This window comes from Somniosus microcephalus, chromosome 2 (assembly GCF_052327205.1).
Source record: "Somniosus microcephalus isolate GS21.2 chromosome 2, FLI_Smic_1.0, whole genome shotgun sequence".
Classification (NCBI taxonomy): Eukaryota; Metazoa; Chordata; class Chondrichthyes; order Squaliformes; family Somniosidae; genus Somniosus; species Somniosus microcephalus.
Window position 1 is genome coordinate 302322426 of NC_140988.1, and position 19744 is coordinate 302342169.

At 46.0% G+C, this 19744-nt stretch overlaps 1 protein-coding gene across 2 annotated transcripts in view; it reads left to right on the plus strand.

Moving 5' to 3' along the window:
* The window catches only part of LOC147123495 (kinesin-like protein KIF24), a 148885-nt gene that overhangs the window by 74883 nt on the left and 54258 nt on the right, over window positions 1-19744 (plus strand). For both annotated transcript variants that reach the window (XM_085973765.1, XM_085973762.1), the window contains exons 3-4: window positions 5275-5464; window positions 14094-14191. In XM_085973765.1, the coding sequence (XP_085829891.1) occupies window positions 5275-5464; window positions 14094-14191 (288 nt within the window). The remainder of the gene's footprint in view (window positions 1-5274; window positions 5465-14093; window positions 14192-19744) is intronic.

Genomic DNA, 19744 nt, shown 5'->3' on the forward strand with positions numbered 1-19744 from the left:
CCTTCAAGTATTTATGCAATTCACTTCTGAAAGTTATTATTGAATCTGCTTCCACCACCCTGTCAGCCAGTGCATTCCAGATAACAACTCGCTGCATAAAAAAATTCTCCTCACTTCGCCTCTGGTTCTTTTGCCAGTCACCTTAAATTGGTGTCCTCTGGTTACCGACCTTCCTCCCACTGAAAACAGTGTCTCCTTTTTTACTCTCAAAACCCTTCATTATTTTAAACACCTTCATTAAAAAAAAAAAATTTTAATTCATTTTTATGGGATGTGGGCGTCAAGGCCATCATTTATTGCCCATCCCTAATTGTCCTTGAGAAGGTGGTGGTGTGCCACCTTCTTGAACCGCTGCAGTCCATGTGGTGAAGGTACTCCCACAGTGCTGTTAGGTAGGGAGTTTCCAGGATTTTGACCCAGCGACGATGAAGGATCGGCGATATACTTCTAAGGCAGGATGGTGTGTGACTTGGAGGGGAACTTGGAGGTGATGGTGTTCCCATGTGCCTGCTGCCTTTGTCCTTCTAGGTGGAAGAGGTCGCGGGTTTGGGAGGTGTTTTTGAAGAAGCCTTGGCGAGTTGCTGCAGTGCATCTTGTAGATGGTACACACTGCAGCCACAGTACGCCGGTGGTGGAGGGAGTGAATGTTTAAGGTGGTAGATGGGGTGCCAATCAAGCGGGCTGCTTTGTCCTGGATGGTGTCGAGCCTCTTGAGTGTTGTTGGAGCTGCACTCATCCAAGCAAGTGGAGAGTATTCCATCACACTCCTTACTTGTGCCTTGTAGATGGTAGAAAGGCTTTGGGGAGTCAGGAGGTGAGACACTCGCTGCAGAATACTTAGCCTCTGACCTGCCCTTGTTGCCACAGTATTTATGTGGCTGGTCCAGTTAAGTTTCTGGTCAATGGTAACCCCTAGGATGTTGATGGTGGGGGATTCGCTGATGGTTATGCCATTGAATGTCAAGGGGTGGTGGTTAGACTGTCGCTTGTTAGACTCTCCCCTTAACCTTCTCTTTGCTAAGGAGAACAACCCCAGCTTCTCCAGTCTCTCCACATAACTGAAGTCCCTCATCTCTGCTACCATTCTAATAAATCTCCTCTGCATCCTCTCTAAGGCCTTGACATCCTTCCTAAAGTGTGGTGCCCAGAATTGGACACAATATGCCAGCTGGGGCCTAACCAGTGTTTTCTAAAGGTTTAGCATAACTTCCTTGCTTTTGTTACTCTATGCTTCTGATTATAAAGCCAAGGATCTATAAAGCCAAGGATCCCATATGCTTTTTTAACAGGTTCCTCAACTTGCCCTACCACCTTCAAAGACTTGTGGGATGTGGATGACAGCCAGCACAAATTTGTTAAAGGCAAATCGTGTTTGACTAAATAACTTGATCGAGTTCTTTGATGAAGTAATGGAGAGGGTTGATGAAGGCAGTGTGGTTGATGTGTATGTGGACTTTCAAAAGGCGTTTGATTAAGTGCCACATAATAGGCAAGTTAGCAAAATTAAAGCCCATAGGCTTAAAAAGAGGCAGTGGCAGCATGGATATGGAATTGACTAAGAGACAGAAAGCAGAGAGTGGTGTACGGTTGTTTTTCAGACTGGAAGTATACAGTGCTGTCCTCCGGGATCAGTATTCGATCACCTCCAGGTCTCTCTGTTCCTGCAACCCCTTTAAAATTGTATCATTTCGTTTATATTGCCTCTCCTCATTCTTCTTACCAAAATGCATAATTTCACACTTCTCTGCGTTAAATTGCATCTGCCATGTGTCTGCTACTTCACCAGTCTGTCTATGTCCTCTTGTAGTCAGTTACTATCCTACACACTGTTTATTACATTTCCGAGTTTTGTGTCTTCAGCAAACTTTGAAGTTATGGCCTGAATACTCAATTCCACATCATATTAAAAAGTGTAGTGGTCCGAATACTGATCCCGGAGGACAGCACTGTATACTTCCAGTCTGAAAAACAACCGTACACCACTCTCTGCTTTCTGTCTCTTAGTCAATTTCGTATCCATGCTGCCACTGCCTCTTTTTAAGCCTATGGGCTTTAATTTTGCTAACTTGCCTATTATGTGGCACTTTATCAAATGCCTTTTGAAAGTCCACATACACAACATCAACCACACTGCCTTCATCAACCCTCTCCGTTACTTCATCAAAGAACTCGATCAAGTTAGTTAGTCAAATGCGATATGCCTTTAACAAATTTGTGCTGGCTGTCATTTATTAACTCATATTTTTCCAAATGACAATTCATTTCATCTCAGATTATTGTCTCTAAAAGTTCCCCTGTCACCGACATTGGGCTGACTGGCCTGTAGTTGCCAGGCTTATCCCCCTCCCCTTTTTTGAACAGGGGTGTAACATTTGTAATCCTCTTGTCCTCTGGCACCGCTGCCATATCTAAGGAGGATTGGAAGATTGTGGCCAGAGGCTCCGCTATCTCCACCCTTACTTCCCTCAGCAACCCAGGATGCATCCCATCCGGTTCAGGTGACTTTCTACTTTGAGCGCTGCCAACCTTTTAAGTACCTCCTCTTTATCTATTTGTATTCTATCCAATTTCTCTACTACCGCCTCCTTTACTGTAACATTGGCAGCATCTTCTTCTTTAGTGAAGACAGATGCAAACAACTCATTTAGTGCCTCAGCCATGTCCTCTGCTTCCATAAGAAGTGGTCCTTTTTGGTCCCTAATCGGACCCACCCTTCCTTTGATTACCTTTTTACTATTTATATGTTTATAAAAGACTTTTGGGACCCTTTAATGTTACCCACATACTCATACACTCTCTTTGCCCCTCATTTCCTTTTTCAGTTCTCCTTTGTACTTTCTGTGTTCAGGTTGGTTCTCTAGTGTATTATGAACCTTACATTTATCGTAAGCCTCCTTTTTCTATTTCATTTTAATCTCTATATCTTTAGTCATCCAGCGAGCTCTAGCTTTGAAATAAAAACCAAAATTGCTGGAAATACTCAGCTGGTGAGGCAGCAGCTGTGAAGAGAGAAACCGAGTGAACGTTTCAGGTTGATGACCTTTCGTCAGAACGGGAATAAGTTAGAGTTGTAACAGGTTTTAAGCAAGTGCATGGGGCAGGAAAAGGGGGTGGGGGAGAAAATAACAAAAGGGAAGGTCTGTGGTAGGGTGGAAGGCAGGAGTGATTAAATGACAAAAGGGATGATTGTACAAAGATGGTAATGGGACAAGTAAAGAAACAAAAGATTGGTTGAGAAGAGGTGTAAATGGGTATAGCAGAATCATCAACAGCTGCCATCTGAAAAACTAGGGGCAGAGGTTATGGTCTGAAATTATTGGACTCGATGTTGAGTCCTGAAGTCTGTAAAGTGCCTAATGAAAAGATGAGGTGCTGTACCTCGAGCTTATGTTGAGCTTCGTTGGAACAGTGTAAGAGGCCAAGGATAGAGTGGCAGTGGAGTGGAGAATTAAAGTGACAGGCGACCGGAAGCTTGGGGTCACATTTGCGGACTGAACGGAGGTGTACTGGAAAGCGGTCACCCAATCTGCGTTTGGTCACCCCAATGTAGAGGAGGCCGCATCGTGAGCAGCGAATACAATATACTAAATTGCAAGAAGTACAAGTAAATCACTGTTTCACCTGGAAGGAGTGTTTGGGGCCCTGGACGGTGGGAAGGGAGGAGGAAAAAGGGCAGGTGTTGTATCTCCTGTGTTTGCACGGGAAGGGGAAGGGGTGTTGGGGGTGATTGAGGAGTGGACCAGGGTGTTGCGGAGGGAGCGGTCCCTTTGGAATGCTAAAAGGTGAGGCGAGGGGAAGATGTGTTTGGTGGTGGGATCACGCTGGAGATGGCGGAGGATGATCCGTTGAATGTGGAGGCTGGTGGGGTGAAAGGTGAGGACAAGGGGAACCCTATTGTTGTTCTGGGAGGGAGGGGAAGGGGTGAGAGCAGAAGTGTGGGAATTGGAACAGACACGGTCGAGGGCCATATCAACCACGTTAGAGGGGAATAAGAACATAAGAAATAGGAGCAGGAGTAGGCCATTCGGCCCCTCGAGCCTGCTCTGCCATTCAATAAGATCATGGCTAATCTACCTCAACTCCACCTTCCTGCTCAATTCCCATATCCCTTGATTCCCTTAATACTGTATCCAAAAATCTATTGATCTCTGTCTTGAATATACTCAACGACTGAGCCTCCACAGCCCTCTGGGGTAGAGAATTCCAAAGATTCACCACCCTCTGAGTGAAATTTTTTTTCCTCATCTCAGTCCTAAATGGCCGACCCCTCATTCTGAGACTGTGACCCTTGGTTCTAGACTCCCCAGCCAGGGGAAACATCCTCCCTACATCTACCCTGTCAAGCCCTGTAAGAATTTTGTATGTTTCAATGAGATCACCTCTTATTCTTCAAAACTCTAGAGAATATAGGTCTAGTCTACTCAATCTCTCCTCATAGGACAATCCCCCATCCCAGGAACCAGTCTGGTGAACCTTTGTTGCACTCCCTCTATGGCAAGTATATCCTTCCTTAGGTAAGGAGACCAAAACTGTACACAATACTCCAGGTGTGGTCTCACCAGGGCCCTATATAATTGCAGGAAGACGTCTTTACTCTTGTACTGAAATCCTCTTGTAATAAAGGTCAACATACCGTTCCCCTCATGGGAATGTGTCTAGTCTGTACCCAAACTATCTCCTCTTTGAAGGCCTCCCATTGCTCATTTACTGTTTTACCTGCAATCTTTGATTCCAATCCACCAGGGCCAGATCCCCTTTCAACACACTGAAATTAGCCCTCCTCCAGTTGAGTATTTTCATGTTTGATTGTTCCTTGTCCTTTTCCATAACTATTCTAAGCCTAATGATATTGTGGGTAATGCACCTCCTGGTGTGGTATTGCCGATGGAGTACTCTACTTCCTCAGGACTGATGAGCCACTCCGACATTCAAATACACACTTGAGAGGAAATGACTATAGCGCTTCTTTATCTACCTTGCTTGTCTGGTGACATTTAAAAAAAATTGTTCTCTGTGTGGGTGCATTTATTGTCCATCCCTACTTGCCCTGAGAAGGCGGTGGCAGGCCTTCTCCTACATGGTGCATCATTTTTAAGGAGTAGTTAGAACAAAAGAAATAAAGAAATTGCATTTATATAGTGCCTTTCATGACCTCGGGATGTCACGTACTGCATTACAGCCAATGACATACTTTTTGAAGTGTAGTCACTGTTATGTTTAATAGATTCTTTAGTTCCTAGCATTGTTATTTATTCTGTACATTTTTATTCCTAGGCATTTGAACCCTGGGAAAGAACAGACATGGACTGAGATTGAGAAAATCCGTGTATGCGTTAGAAAGCGACCTCTGGGAGTACGGGAAGTGCGACGTGGGGAAATTGACGTTGCAAAAGTGGAAGAAAGAAAATCTGTCCTTGTTCATGAAAAAAAGGAAGCAGTTGATTTGACGCAGTATCTCCAACAAGTAGGGCTTTTTATTTCTCTCCATTAATGTCTTCAACTTTAAATGTTGGCCAGTGAATATACAATGAATACCTCTTGGGAGTAGTTTGAATTTGCCAGAAAAAAATAATCATCAGCCATTCAGTTTATAAAACAAACTTTCTATAAGGTAATATGTAGGCTACATGGTGTTAGAACACAGTAAAACATTGAAGGGTTGAATGATGAGCCATCTGTATTGCAAAGTGTGTCCTGACCTTGAAATACGATCCCCACACCTCCTATTATACTACCAGTTACACTCTCCCATCGCATTGCTCACGGACAAATATGTATATATTTTCTGCTATTCCATTTCTCACCTGCCTGTATTACATAACTCTTTGACCATGGTAACATTTTTCTAGGGGATTTTTTCCCCCCCAAGGAAATCTATTCAAACTGCTCCATGATGTCACTTTGACATTGTTTTGCTATTCCTCTTGTGGTCACGTGGCCAGGGACCAAGGAATAGCATTTTTGTCATGGAACAATGACTGATGAAATTATTTAATCATGTTCCACAGACTAATGTTATTGTTTAAAAGCAACATATAAAACATGATTACTGCCAATAGGATCCTAGAAAGTGACACTAATATTTCGAATGATCATCACTAATAAGCTGGCTCAAAAGTGACTCGTATAGACAGATTTTTATGTAGATGGAGTCTAGAGGGGGGAAATGTTATTCTGTTGGTACCTACCCCCTCCTGTCAGATAGTTGGTGAAACATAGATGAGTCCTGTATTCAAATCATGCTATTGAGGTTTATTTCATTGCATTTCACAGGAAAGTGAGATACCTCATGTAACCCCTTCACGGTTCTCTAGATATATGTGAGATGTGGTCTCTGTTGTAGACAGTATTCTATAGTCCAGTAAGGAGATCACTACTACAATGGCTTAATTCTAATTATCTTACTTTATAGTTTTAACGCCAGACAGTATAAGAAGATTACGGGTCAATGACCTAAATTAGACATTTGCATACATTAGAATGAATCTAGACATAATAACCATACATTCTCCATTTATATGGATTCAAAGGAGAATCTGTCCCTGTGTCCAAATTCGAGTGCACTCTTTTGTTGGCGCGCTTAAGTTGGAGCTCATGGTATGTATAATGTCTGCAAGACTTACGACTCCGAACCCCTTCGTTGAATTCTCTTCACGATCACTGAATCCCACTTTGAGTTCTGGATGCAGAGCTACTAATACGAAGGGCGGCGGCTGAGTTTGGAAGCCCGGGACGGGATGCGGCAGCCATTTGCCTCCTGAGCCCTCTTTTCAGAGCTCCTGCCCTCCTTTTCTTCCAGTCGCTCCTGTTTCCCGCTCGAAAAACCCGACTCCACCCCTTCCTCCTGGGGTTTCTGCCTGGAGACTGCGCAGCCTCACTGTCTGCAACAGTTGATACTGGTGCAGAATTATGGAAAGTCTGCTCTTAGTCACATTGTGTCCTTAAAAGTTCTTGCCGTACCTTCACATGGGCAACTTTAACCCAGGGATTTATAACAATGATAATACAGTGTCTAAGTTAAAGATTGATAACCATACTTAGCGTACATAACATTTCCAGTGGGTATTACACTCCCCCCCCCACCCCCCTACCAAATATAGGCATGTCCCCATGACTAATGAACTTTACACATAAGTGGTTGCATGCTTCCCAACCATGTATAAAGGGAGGTAACATATCGAACCGTAGGGGCTATCATTACACTTGGCACTCCTAGTGTACTGTATGTCAATCTTTCAGGAACCTTCTTAACTCGCTGTGAGCTCCTTATTTCGGATACCCGGTCTTCAGTTCCTTCAACTACGTTGGAGGCGTTGGTTCCTTTGTTATCATGCCTTTCAGTCTCTTTTATCTCCTTCTCGGAAGCATCTGGTTCTTCCCAGACCATGTCCAAGTCTGAGCTAAATGGTTCAGACAATTCATCCAGATTCTGTCTTATGCGTCTTTCTGGGAGGTCGTACCATAGATCCCATTCTTCATCTTCCGACTCATCAGGTTCCTCATGATCCACACACTGTGTCATGGGTTTTCTGTCTTCTGGAACAAAGTTTTCCTGGTTTCTCGTTTTTTTCCTTTTTCTTCTCTGCAGGGTTCTCCTACTAGGTGTCGGCTCATTATCCGCTGGCGGATCCAGACGCACTTGCTGTCCCAATGGCAGGATATGATTCCGGTGCAGTATTTTTATGGGTCCATTCCCACCTGCAGGTTTTAGCCGAAACACAGGTAGTTGTGACATTTGACTTTCAACAATGTAAGGTGTAGAAGCCCAGCGGTCTGCTAACTTATGTTTCCCTTGAAGTCCTAGGTTCCGTATGAGAACTCGGTCACCAGGCATGAGTTGGAAAAAACGGATCTTCTGGTCATACCTCTGCTTATTTCCTTTATTCTGTTTGGCAGAAACAGACTCAGCAAGTTCATAAGCAGCTTGCAATTCCTTTCTCATGTCAGATACATACTTGAGGTAAGTTCTCTGTGATGTGCCATCACTGGATACTCCGAAACACAAATCCACCGGCATCCTTGCTTCACGTCCAAACATGAGGTAGTACGGTGAAAAACCAGTAGCGTCATTTCGGGTACAATTATAGGAATGAACAAGATGTCCAATGTGCCGACTCCACTTGTTCTTTCGCTTTGAATCCAGCGTTCCAAGCATGTCTAACAAAGTACGGTTAAACCGCTCAGGTTGAGGATCTCCCTGAGGATAGTATGGAGTTGTTCTTGACTTCTCAATCCCGAGCATGGACAACAACTCATGTATAAGTCTACTTTCAAAGTCTCTACCTTGATCACTGTGTATTCGCTTTGGCAGTCCATAGTGGATGAAGTATTTCTCCCACAACACTTTGGCAACGGTGGATGCTTTCTGATCCTTTGTGGGAAAAGCTTGGGCATAGCGAGTATAATGATCTGTAATGACCAAGACATTTGCGGTATTGCTGGAATCGGGTTCGATGGACAGAAAATCCATACAGACAAGGTCTAGAGGTCCATCACTTTGCATGTGAAACAGAGGAGCAACTCTTTTAGGTAAAGTCTTTCTCTGGACACAGCGTGCACAGGACTTGCAGAACTCCTCAACCGCAGATTTCATACGCGGCCAATAGAATCTGTCCTTGACCAACCCATAGGTCTTATCTACTCCCAAATGACCTGCGTCATCATGCAAAGACTTCATCACTATTTCCCTGTACTTTTCAGGCAGGACCAACTGTGAATGACATGGTTTAGTGGGTGGGTGAGTGATTCTACACAACACTCCCTCTTTAATTTCCAAGTGGTCCCATTCTCTTAGGAGCAGACGACAGTCAGGATGTTTTGATTTGTCGATCTGTGTAATATCACCCAGACGGAGAGCTGAAAACACCTCATGAATACAGGGATCCTCCTGTTGTGCTTTGGATATTTCAGATGAACACAACATGGGTAAGTTTTGTACATCCAAACTGGAAAGGTTGCAAAATGCCTGGGGAACAGCATGCATTGACGCTCCCAAGTGGTCAATCTCTCGGGCATGAAATGAATTCTTTGGTCCAGATACCACGGACATCTGACACATTACTTTCACATCTGCTGAAGCAACATCTTTCCACTCTGGTTTCTGGTAGTGTGGGCGATGAGACAGAGCATCTGCGTCAATGTTCTGGTTCCCAGGTCTGTACCTGAGACTAAAGTCGTAAGCAGATAGTGCAGCAAGCCAGCGGTGGCCGGTGGCATCAAGTTTTGCCGAAGTCAACACATAGGTTAATGGATTATTGTCTGTCCTCACTTCAAACTTCGCTCCATACAGATAATCCTGCAGCTTATCCACCACCCCCCCACTTCAACGCCAAGAATTCTAGCTTATGAGCTGGGTAGTTACACTCTGATGGCGTAAGACTGCGACTGATGAACGCTACAGGTCTCAGTCCTGCTCCTTGGTCCTGATACAACACACCACCCAACCCTTCTTGACTGGCATCCACGTGTAGCACATATGGCAGCTGTGGGTTTGCAAAAGCCAACACGGGGGCTTGAGTAAGACTTTGCTTTAAGGTGTGGAAGGCCTCTTCGCATTTCTCATCCCATCGAACACCAAAAGGCTCAGAGGGTTTGAAGTAGTCCTTGTTCTCTTTACCTTTAGCCTTTTTCTTCCTCTCGGCTGGTGGGAGGTAACCAGCCAGCAGCTGATTCAGAGGATGGGCCACTTTGGAGTAATCCTGCACAAAGCGCCTGTAATATCCGCAGAACCCAAGAAATGACCGCAAGGCAGTCATTGTGTTCGGTTTGGGCCATGTGGTAACAGCTTCGATCTTGGATGGATCTGTGGCTACTCCATCCTGTGATACAATATGCCCCACATAGGACACGGATGTTTGGCAAAACTGACACTTGTCCAATGATAGCTTGAGACCTTCATCCTCCAGGCGACCAAGCACTTTCAGCAACCGAGCTTCGTGTTCTTCAAGGGTTGCCCCAAACACAATGATATCATCCAAGTACACCAATACTTCGAGCAAGTTCATGTCCCCAACTGTTTGTTCCATTATTCTTTGAAAAGTTGCTGGAGCGCCTGAAACTCCCTGTGGCATCCTTTCAAATTGGTAGAACCCAACTGGACATATAAAGGCTGTCCGATTCACTCATCGGTATTTGGTAGTATCCACTTCTGAGATCCAACACACTGAACCACTTGCTTCCATTAAGACAAGCCAGTGCATCCTCAATTCTTGGAACGGTGTATTGGTTGGGAATAGTACGTCTGTTAAGCGTCCTAAAGTCCACACACATCCGAATCTTTCCGTTCTTTTTCCTCACCACCACTATAGGAGATGCATAAGGACCCCTGGACTCGGTAATGATCTCAGCTTCTTTTAACTGCGACAGGTGCTGTCTCACTGTTTCGATGTCAGCTGGTGCCAGCCGTCGAGACCGCTCCCGAAAGGGTTTATCCTCGGTAATTCTGATAGAATGGCGAGTACTCTTACTACAACCAACATCAAACTCATGAGTAGAGAAAACTCCTCTCCGCTCCATCATCTTCCTGACTAATCGGTCCTTCTATTCTTTAGGAACGAATGAATCTCCAAAGTTGAAGGAGGAGGGTGTCAGATCTCCGGTTGAGTTAACTTTGGACTCTTCCTTCACATGTGACGACAGTACATTTACAGGAAACAGATGCGCAATCGGCATTCCTTTACTCAATGTGATTCCTTTGCCTGACATATTCCTCACGATCACTGTAACTCTCCTTGACATCACAGCTGTCGGGGTCTGCAACTCTGGTCTCACCAGAAGCTCATTTGGAAACCGTGACTCTTCTGCAGGATCATCAGGTGACTCTATCAGAATGGCTTCAGTACCTGGCGTTCCAGGGAATTTTGGTATCCCAGGGATTCTAGCCACTCCTCCAGGATGCAGGGTGATAGGTTTGGCTCGAACGTACCACACAGTTCCTCTTTTGCTATCATCTACGTCGGAAGAAAGTTCAGGCAGTTTCTCAAAAGCCTTTTTGAAAACAGGGTGAATGTGTCTGGTGCTCAAGAAGTTTTCACCTCCCTGCTCTTTGCAGCTTGTCAGGAGTCATCTCACTATGGGTGTATTACTGCCAACCAGTATGGAAACCTTACCTTTCACCATGGGGTCAGGGCAAACCAACACAAGTGCATCAATGGTCTCAGTGGTCCCTACATCAGCTTCCAAGAACTCCAACCTCAGCGACAAATAGCCATCATATGGGTAATCAGCAGGACTAAGGCCCCAAATCTGCAGAAGACTGATTGGGGTTAACGGCAAATGCGTCAGGTATCGGTCATAGAAGGATCTGTACAGTATGGTAACCTGAGAACCCGTGCCGAGGATAGCTTTAGTATAAATGCCTTCAATCTGTATTGATACAGCAGAACTCTGCCCTACTAAACCTTCAGGTATGATGTCTTTCATATCCCCTCGTCTATTATTGCACTTAGCGGAACGTGTCTTAACTACAGGGACAGCAGGCCGTTCCGTTACTGTGCCCCTTTGTAGTTTCCCGACTTCTTGGTAAGTTTTATGAGACGGTCATTTACTTTTTTTAGATTTTCCTCACCTCTACATTCTCGCTTGAAATGTCCATCCTTTCCACAGTTATAACAAAAGACTCCAGGTCTATCTCCTTCATGGGGATATCCTTTAGAGGAATCATTCATTTTGCTGTTAGACTTCGCAGGGTGTTCAACCTTTCGCACCCGTGCGTCATCCCTTTCTGTGTTGGGCTTAGACCGAAAATATGCCATCTCGGCTCTCATGACATTTATTTCCTTCTTCAGCTGTTCCATCTCAGGGTTGACATCACCCTTAGGAGTAGGAACTGTAACAGGAGTCACAAGCTTGGACATCACAGCACTCTTTGCTACATTCCGGGCCTGAAGCATATCCTCCTCCTCTCTGACTTCCCTTAGCAGCTCAGTGAAGGTAGGTGGATCTCGCAACTTATGGGTCATGCGTATGCGAAGAGCAGTCACGTCTTTGAGCAATGCACCTCGCACAACCTGTTCAATGCGGAACCGATTCATTTCAGGCAACTCAATCCCTCTTTTCCGTAACATACAATGCAGCAGTTTGTCTATTCTCAGCAGATAACTGGACAGCTTCTCTCCCTCACACTGGAATGTGCTTCTGAATCTGACCATCAAATCTGAAATGGTTTCAGTAGTTCCAAAGGCAGTTTCTAGAGCCTGCATGTAGTCAAAGGAAGTAGAGGTGTTCTGCGCCTTTAAGAATCTTACAATGTCAGCAGCAGGACCCTTAAGGCTTTCTACTATTCTCTGCCTCTTCACATTGTCACTGCACTGCCATTCCTCTAGCAGAGGCAGGGTCTGCTCAGCCCAGGCGTCGTACTCCTCTTCCCCACTGGGAGTTGGTCTCACTCCTGAGAACATATGGAGCTTACGGTATCCCTGAGCCTCGAAGGGCAGATTGGTGCATTTATCCACCAGAGAACTAATGGCACTGACCAACTGAGTGTTCATATCCAGGGCCGAAGGACCTATCAGACCTTTGACATCAGCAACAGTCTTTCCCTCTTGTCTCAAGAATGACAACAACTTGGTCTGAAACCCTTCTTCTTCCTTAGTAGTAATAGGGACAAACTGAACTGGCCAGGGACCAGCCTCTTCAGAAAGTCCAACTGCCTCAGGTAAACCATGACCTCTCAGGTTCTCTGATGTCTGGATCAACACAAACTGCTTCTTGGTAGCTGTATCCAAGCAGCGCTCAACTATCCTAACCTTTCCAAAGGCTTTGACACAATTCAGAGCCCTTAGCAAGACATCATCAGGGTCATCGTTAGCAACACCATTCAGCACAATGGCATGGGTAGTAGCTATCTGCTTCCGTTTGCACCAAGCTTCAACCTCAATAACATCCATCTTTTATGCTCAAACAGCCCAGTAGAAACCACAAACCACTCTCTTAGCAATGAGCATTCAATACTGTTAGTTTACTGACATAAATAGACCACAATCCCGGACGAGCCCCCAAAATGTAACCCCTTCACGGTTCTCTAGATATATGTGAGATGTGGTCTCTGTTGTAGACAGTATTCTATAGCCCAGTAAGGAGATCACTACTACAATGGCTTAATTCTAATTATCTTACTTTATAGTTTTAACGTCAGACAGTATAAGAAGATTACGGGTCAATGACCTAAATTAGACATTTGCATACATTAGAATGAATCTAGACATAATAACCATACATTCTCCATTTATATGGATTCAAAGGAGAATCTGTCCCTGTGTCCAAATTCGAGTGCACTCTTTCATTGGCGTGCTTAAGTTGGAGCTCATGGAATGTATAATGTCTGCAAGACTTACGACTCCGAACCCCTTCGTTGAATTCTCTTCACGATCACTGAATCCCACTTTGAGTTCTGGATGCAGAGCTACTAATACGAAGGGCGGCGGCCGAGTTTGGAAGCCCGGGACGGGATGTGGCAGCCATTTGCCTCCTGAGCCCTCTTTTCAGAGCTCCTGCCCTCTTCCAGTCGCTCCTGTTTCCCGCTCGAAAAACCCGACTCCACCCCTTCCTCCTGGGGTTTCTGCCTGGAGACTGCGCAGCCTCACTGTCTGCAACAGTTGATACTGGTGCAGAATTATGGAAAGTCTGCTCTTAGTCACATTGTGTCCTTAAAAGTTCTTGCCGTACCTTCACATGGGCAACTTTAACCCAGGGATTTATAACAATGATAATACAGTGTCTAAGTTAAAGATTGATAACCATACTTAGCGTACATAACATTTCCAGTGGGTATTACACTCACTTAACAAAATCAGGGCGTTCCGTTATGTGAACTGTGAAATTGTATTACAACCTGGAACTCCTTCTTAAGTACAGGTTAAATTAGGATTCTCTTAATGTTCTTTTTACTTTCTTTTTACTTTGGAACGAAAAAGGTCTTTTCCCAAGTCTTATTTTAACTAGGTTTTCAATCTCATATTTCATTATCAGTCAGCTACAGCAACTCTAATCCCTTACAAGTGCTACCATTCTCGCATTGAAATCCTCTAACCAATCATTTCCCATTTCCCATTTTTAATTTTTTTAATTAAATGCAGTATGTGATTCATTTTCAGCATGTTTTTTATTTTGATGAAGTATTTGAGGAGACTTGTACCAATTATGACGTGTACTTGAAGACTGCTTACCCTCTCATCCAGCATGTTTTCAGCGGGTATGTTACTTTTATTTCATCATTGTTATCATCATTTTCTTTTCTTTTGTACATATACTAATGGATTTCATATGGTATTGTTCATACTAAGTCAAAGGATATGCTGTTTCATGCATGATCATGGAAAATGTGTTTTGGTGATTGAATAATAAAATAATATTTTTGTTACAAAGTATTATGGAGGTGTAAATACTATTTTTTCAGGTTCAAATTATGTGATTATGTCTACATTTTCATTGAAATTGTACATTTTGAGGCCTTGATAATTATTATATGCCTGTTATGATTGTGGTAAACCACTGTTATACCTGCCTGTGTGGGTGTTTGTATTCCACTGTGTACATGTCTGTACATGCCTCGGCTGACTCCTCCCACGAGTCCAGGTATAAAGGTGACTGCTCCACAGTCCCTCTGTATTCTGGACTGGTCGACCACTCGAGGCACACCTTCATTCTCTTGTTAATAAAAGCCTGTTAGTTACTCGCTTAACCTCAGTCTTTTGAGTAATTGATAGCGCATCAATTTTATTAACAAGATTTTTTTATAATGGAGAAGATCCTCACACCAGCATGCCTGGACTTAGACCATCGGGAGGCGGACGCATCCACCAAGTTTGCTCACTGGCTTAGGTGCTTTGAAAGATTCCTGATCACCTCCGCTGCAATGGTCAAATCGGATGAGGACAAACTGGATGTCCTGACCTCCAAAGTGAACCACCGAGCGTACTCGGTCATCCAGGACGCGACCTCGTACACGGCTGCTCTCAAGCTCCTCAAGGACCAGTACACGCGCCCAGTGAACGAGGTGTACGCCAGGCACCTCCTGGGGAGTCGTAAACAACAACCTGGGGAATCGACGGAGGAATACCTTCAGGCACTGTCTGTGCTTGGCCGGGCCTGTGGTTGTAAGGATGTAAAGGCCGCCGTGTACACAGAGGAACTTATCCGGGACGCTTTTGTAGCGGGCCACAGGTCCAATTACACCCGACAGCGACTGTTGGAGCAGAGTGACCTCGACCTCAACAAGGCCTCTGAACTCGCACTATCATTGGACGCAGCCTACTGGGGCATGGATGCCTACTCCTCTGCACCGTGGACGCCACGGGGAATGACTGGCGGTCCTCAGGGCGGATAGGGAGCTGGTGGTACGCTGATTTCAGGTCAATGGTCGAGAAGACGCGGTACTGCGCGATCTGGTTGACCATATCAGCTATGCGGGGGAGTGGGTAAGCGTCCAGCAGGGTGTAGCGATTTATTGTCTGGCTGTAGTCGATGACCAGGCGCTGCTTCTCGCCGGTCTTAACGACCACAACCTGGGCTCGCCAGGGGCTGGTGCTGCCCTCAATAATCCCCTCCTTCAGGAGCCGCTCCACTTCGGTTTTAATGAAAACCCTGTCCCCGGCACTGTATCGCCTGCTCTTTGTGGCGATGGGCTTACAGTCGGAGGTGAGGTTAGTAAACAGTGGGGGGGGGGTGGGTGACTCTGAGTGTGGAGAGGTTGCACCTGGTGCGCGGCGGGCAGTTTGGAAGCTGCTGGCTGCGGACTGTGAGTGGGGGGAGGGGTCCACCGTACGCCAGCGTTCAGTTGCTTTTATGTTTAACAACAAGCAGAGGGGCAAAATCTAAAACGACAAGATCTTGAGGTGGAGAATCGAACTTTCCACCTACAATTATGAGATCTTGTACCGGCCCGGGAAGCTCAATGAACCCCCGGGTGCTCTATCGCGTGGCACCTGCGCCAGCGCGCAGATCGATAGACTGCGGGCCCTCCACAATGACCTCTGCCACCCGGGGGTCACCAGGTTCTTCCACTTCATCAAGGCCCGCAACCTGCCTTACTCCATTGAGGAGGTCAGGACCATGATCAGGAACTGCCAAGTCTGCGCTGAGTGCAAACCGCACTTTTATAGACCAGACAGGGCTCACCTGATAAAAGCCACTCGCCCCTTCGAGCGCCTGAGCGTTGATTTTAAAGGGCCTCTCTCCTCCTCCGACCGCAACGTGTACTTCCTCAACATTATTGATGAGTACTCCCGTTTCCCGTTCGCCATCCCCTGCCCAGACATGACCAGTGCCACGGTCATTAAATGTCTGAACGACCTCTTCACCCTGTTCGGTTTCCCCAGTTATATCCATAGCGACCGGGGCTCATCGTTTATGAGCGACGAACTCCGCCAGTACCTGCTCGCAAGGGGTATTGCCACAAGCAGGACCACCAGTTACAACCCCCGGGGGAACGGACAGGTGGAAAGAGAGAATGCGACAGTTTGGAAGGCCGCCCTGCTAGCCTTAAAGTCTAGGGGCCTTCCGACCTCCCGCTGGCAGGATGTGCTCCCTGATGCGCTCCACTCTATTCGGTCACTGCTCTGCACTGCCACTAACGCCACCCCTCATGAGAAAATGTTTGTCTTCCCAAGGAAGTCCACATCGGGGACATCGCTACCGCCATGGCTGACGTCACCAGGGCCGGTCCTACTGAGAAGACACGTGAGGACCCATAAAACGGACTCCCTGGTCGAGAGGGTCGACCTCCTCCACGCCAACCCCCAGTATGCTTACATTGCGTACCCGGACGGGCGGGAGGACACAGTCTCCATACGAGACCTCGCACCCTTGGGGGGGGCCCAATAACCCACTACCCACTACCACCCCCCCACACGATCCAATATCCAACCCCAGCAGACGGCACGCTTGGGCCCCGCGACCCGCTCGACACCCACGAGGACTACACACCAGTGCCCCAGCCTACGCGGGACTCGACGCCGGAAACTTCACTACCCCTGCCGTCACCACGTCGATCACAGCGGCAGACAAGACCTCCGGAGAGACTCCAATACACAAACTTTTAATACACTTCACCCCGCCGGACTCATTTTTAAACAAGGGGTGAATGTGGTAAACCACTGTTATACCTGCCTGTGTGGGTGTTTGTATTCCACTGTGTACATGTCTGTACATGCCTCGGCTGACTCCTCCCGCGAGTTCAGGTATAAAGGTGACTGCTCCACAGCCCCTCTGTATTCTGGACTGGTCGACCACTCGAGGCACACCTTCATTCTCTTGTTAATAAAAGCCTGTTAGTTACTCGCTTAACCTCAGTCTTTTGAGTAATTGATAGCGCATCAAAGGTATATATCAAATTCTATATTTTTTTTTAGAGGTACAGGACGCAGAGGCTGTCATAGGGAAGATGCTTCATGTTGTATGTAGATAGGAGTGTGAAGTGCTGAGTCATTGGGTGTTGGCGGATGATAGTTCTGGGCATTTGGAGGACTGGAAAAGTGTGTTGGGAATTTTCAAGTGAGTTGCTGAAATGTTGTAGTGCTGAGAGGGTTGTGTGAGCACTGGGATGGACGTATTGGCGTGCCGGAACATTGAGCACTGGGATTGTTGGCTGTGGGAGGTGGATCTTAGTAAATACGCAGTAAGAACTTAATACCAGTTTGCTAGTCATAGTTAGCATTGTGGAAATAGGGGCATTTATCGGCGGTGAATGGAAAACAGGGTGTAAGTTATGGTTTTGAGTGAGGTTGGAAACAGTGAGATAGAATCATAGAATGGTTACAGCACGGAAGGAAGCCATTTGGCTCGTTGAGCCCGTGCCGGCTCTCTGCAAGAGCACATCAGCTAGTCTCACTCCCCCGCCCTTTCCCCGTAGCCCTGCAAATCTTTTTCCTTCAGGTACTTATCCAATTCTCTTTTGAAAGCCACGATTGAGTCTGCCTCCACCACCCTTTAAGGCAGTGCATTCCAGATCCTAACCACTCGCTGCGTAAAAAAGTTTTTCCTTATGTCGCCTTTGCTTCTTTTGCCAATCACCTTAAATCTGTGTCCTCTGGTTCGCGACCCTTCTGCCAATGGGAACAGTTTCTCCCTCTCTACTCTGTTTAGACCCCTCATGATTTTGAACACCTCTATCAAACCTCCTCTCAACTTTCTCTGTTCTAAGGAGAACAACCCCAGCCTCTCCAGTCTATCCACGTAACTGAAGTCCCTCATCCCTGGAATCATTCTCTTAAATCTTTTCTGCACCCTCTCTGAGGCCTTCACATCCTTCCTAAAGTGCGGTGCCCAGAATTGGACTCAATACTCCAGTTGAGGCCGAACCAGTGTTTCATAAAGGTTCATTATAACTTCCTTGCTTTTGTACTTTATGCTTCTATTTATGAAGCCCAGGATCTCGTATGCTTTTTTAACCGCTTTCTCAACCTGCCCTGCCACCTTCAACGATTTGTGCACATATACCCCCCCGGGTCTCTCTCTTCATGCACCTCCTTTAGAATTGTACCCTTTAGTTTATATTGCCTCTCCTCGTTCTTCCTACTCAAATGTATCGCTTCGCACTTTTCTGCGTTAAATTTCATCTGCCACGTGTCCGCCCATTTTACCAGCCTTTCACCAGCTGCCTGATGCAGCTGTAGGGAATGGGAGCTGGTATGGGGCACTTGAGGCCAGGGGTGGGAGTGACTAGAGATGTTTTGGAGTGTTGAGGAGAAAAGGTATCGGTGCAGGGTAGGAGACAGGTAGGAGAATGAAGATCGTAAGTCATTAATTCCCCCTTCTCCCAGATTTAAATGAAGACACAGGCTTCCAAAAGATTTTGCTGCAAATAGCTCTGTTATTTTAAATGCAGTTTGTTGTTAAAATAACAGGTGCTTCCCTAAAGTTGCAGGGAATGCAGCCTTTGCATTTTAAAAGCCAGTTCCTGGTTAGGCAAGGGAGAAGCAACAGTTGACAGGGGTGGTGGGGGCGGTGCGGGAAAGGCCACCTTGGGCGCTCTGGTCCTGGTGGTGTGGGGGGAATCTCTTTGGGGATGTGGACTGGATTGGGTCAACTGGGAGGTACTGGTGAAAAGGCCACCTCAAGTCTCTGGGCCAAATGGATTGGGTGGGGAGAAGCATGCCATGAAAATTGCACACCGGTAAAGACGAGCTGGTCCATCAAGCCTGCCCCATTTTTCTCATGGTGCATTTGAGCATCATGACCATTGGTGGAAAAGTGGAGCTGAGGTCAAAGATCAGCCATGATCATATTGAATTGTGGAGCAGGCTCGAGGGGCTGTATGCCATACACCTCCTATTTCTTATATTCTTATGCTCTTATTATCACACCTCTTCTCGACCAGTGGCCACGGGATCTGGGAGAGGCAGAAAACTAGAGGAGGAAACCCTAGTTCAATTCAAGGAAAAAAATGTGGGACATTACTCTCCGACCTTTGAAGGTGATCATGACAAGTTCCAGGGGACCAGTGACTGTGAGACACATTGCCCAATGCCTCAACTACCTTTTTGGAAGCTGTGACATCAGGCTTAGCTAGGAACTCATCTAGCTTCCTTTTGAACACTTGCAGCGAAACTCAGAAAAGTAGTAAACAGTGAGGAGGATAGTAGCAGACTTGGGAGGACATACAGACTGGTGAAATGGGCAGACACATGGCAGATGAAATTTAATGCAGAGAAATGTGAAATTACACATTTTGGAGAGAAGAATGAAGAGAGGCAATATAAACTAAATGGTACAATTTTAAAGGTGGTGCAAGAACAGAGATCTGCGA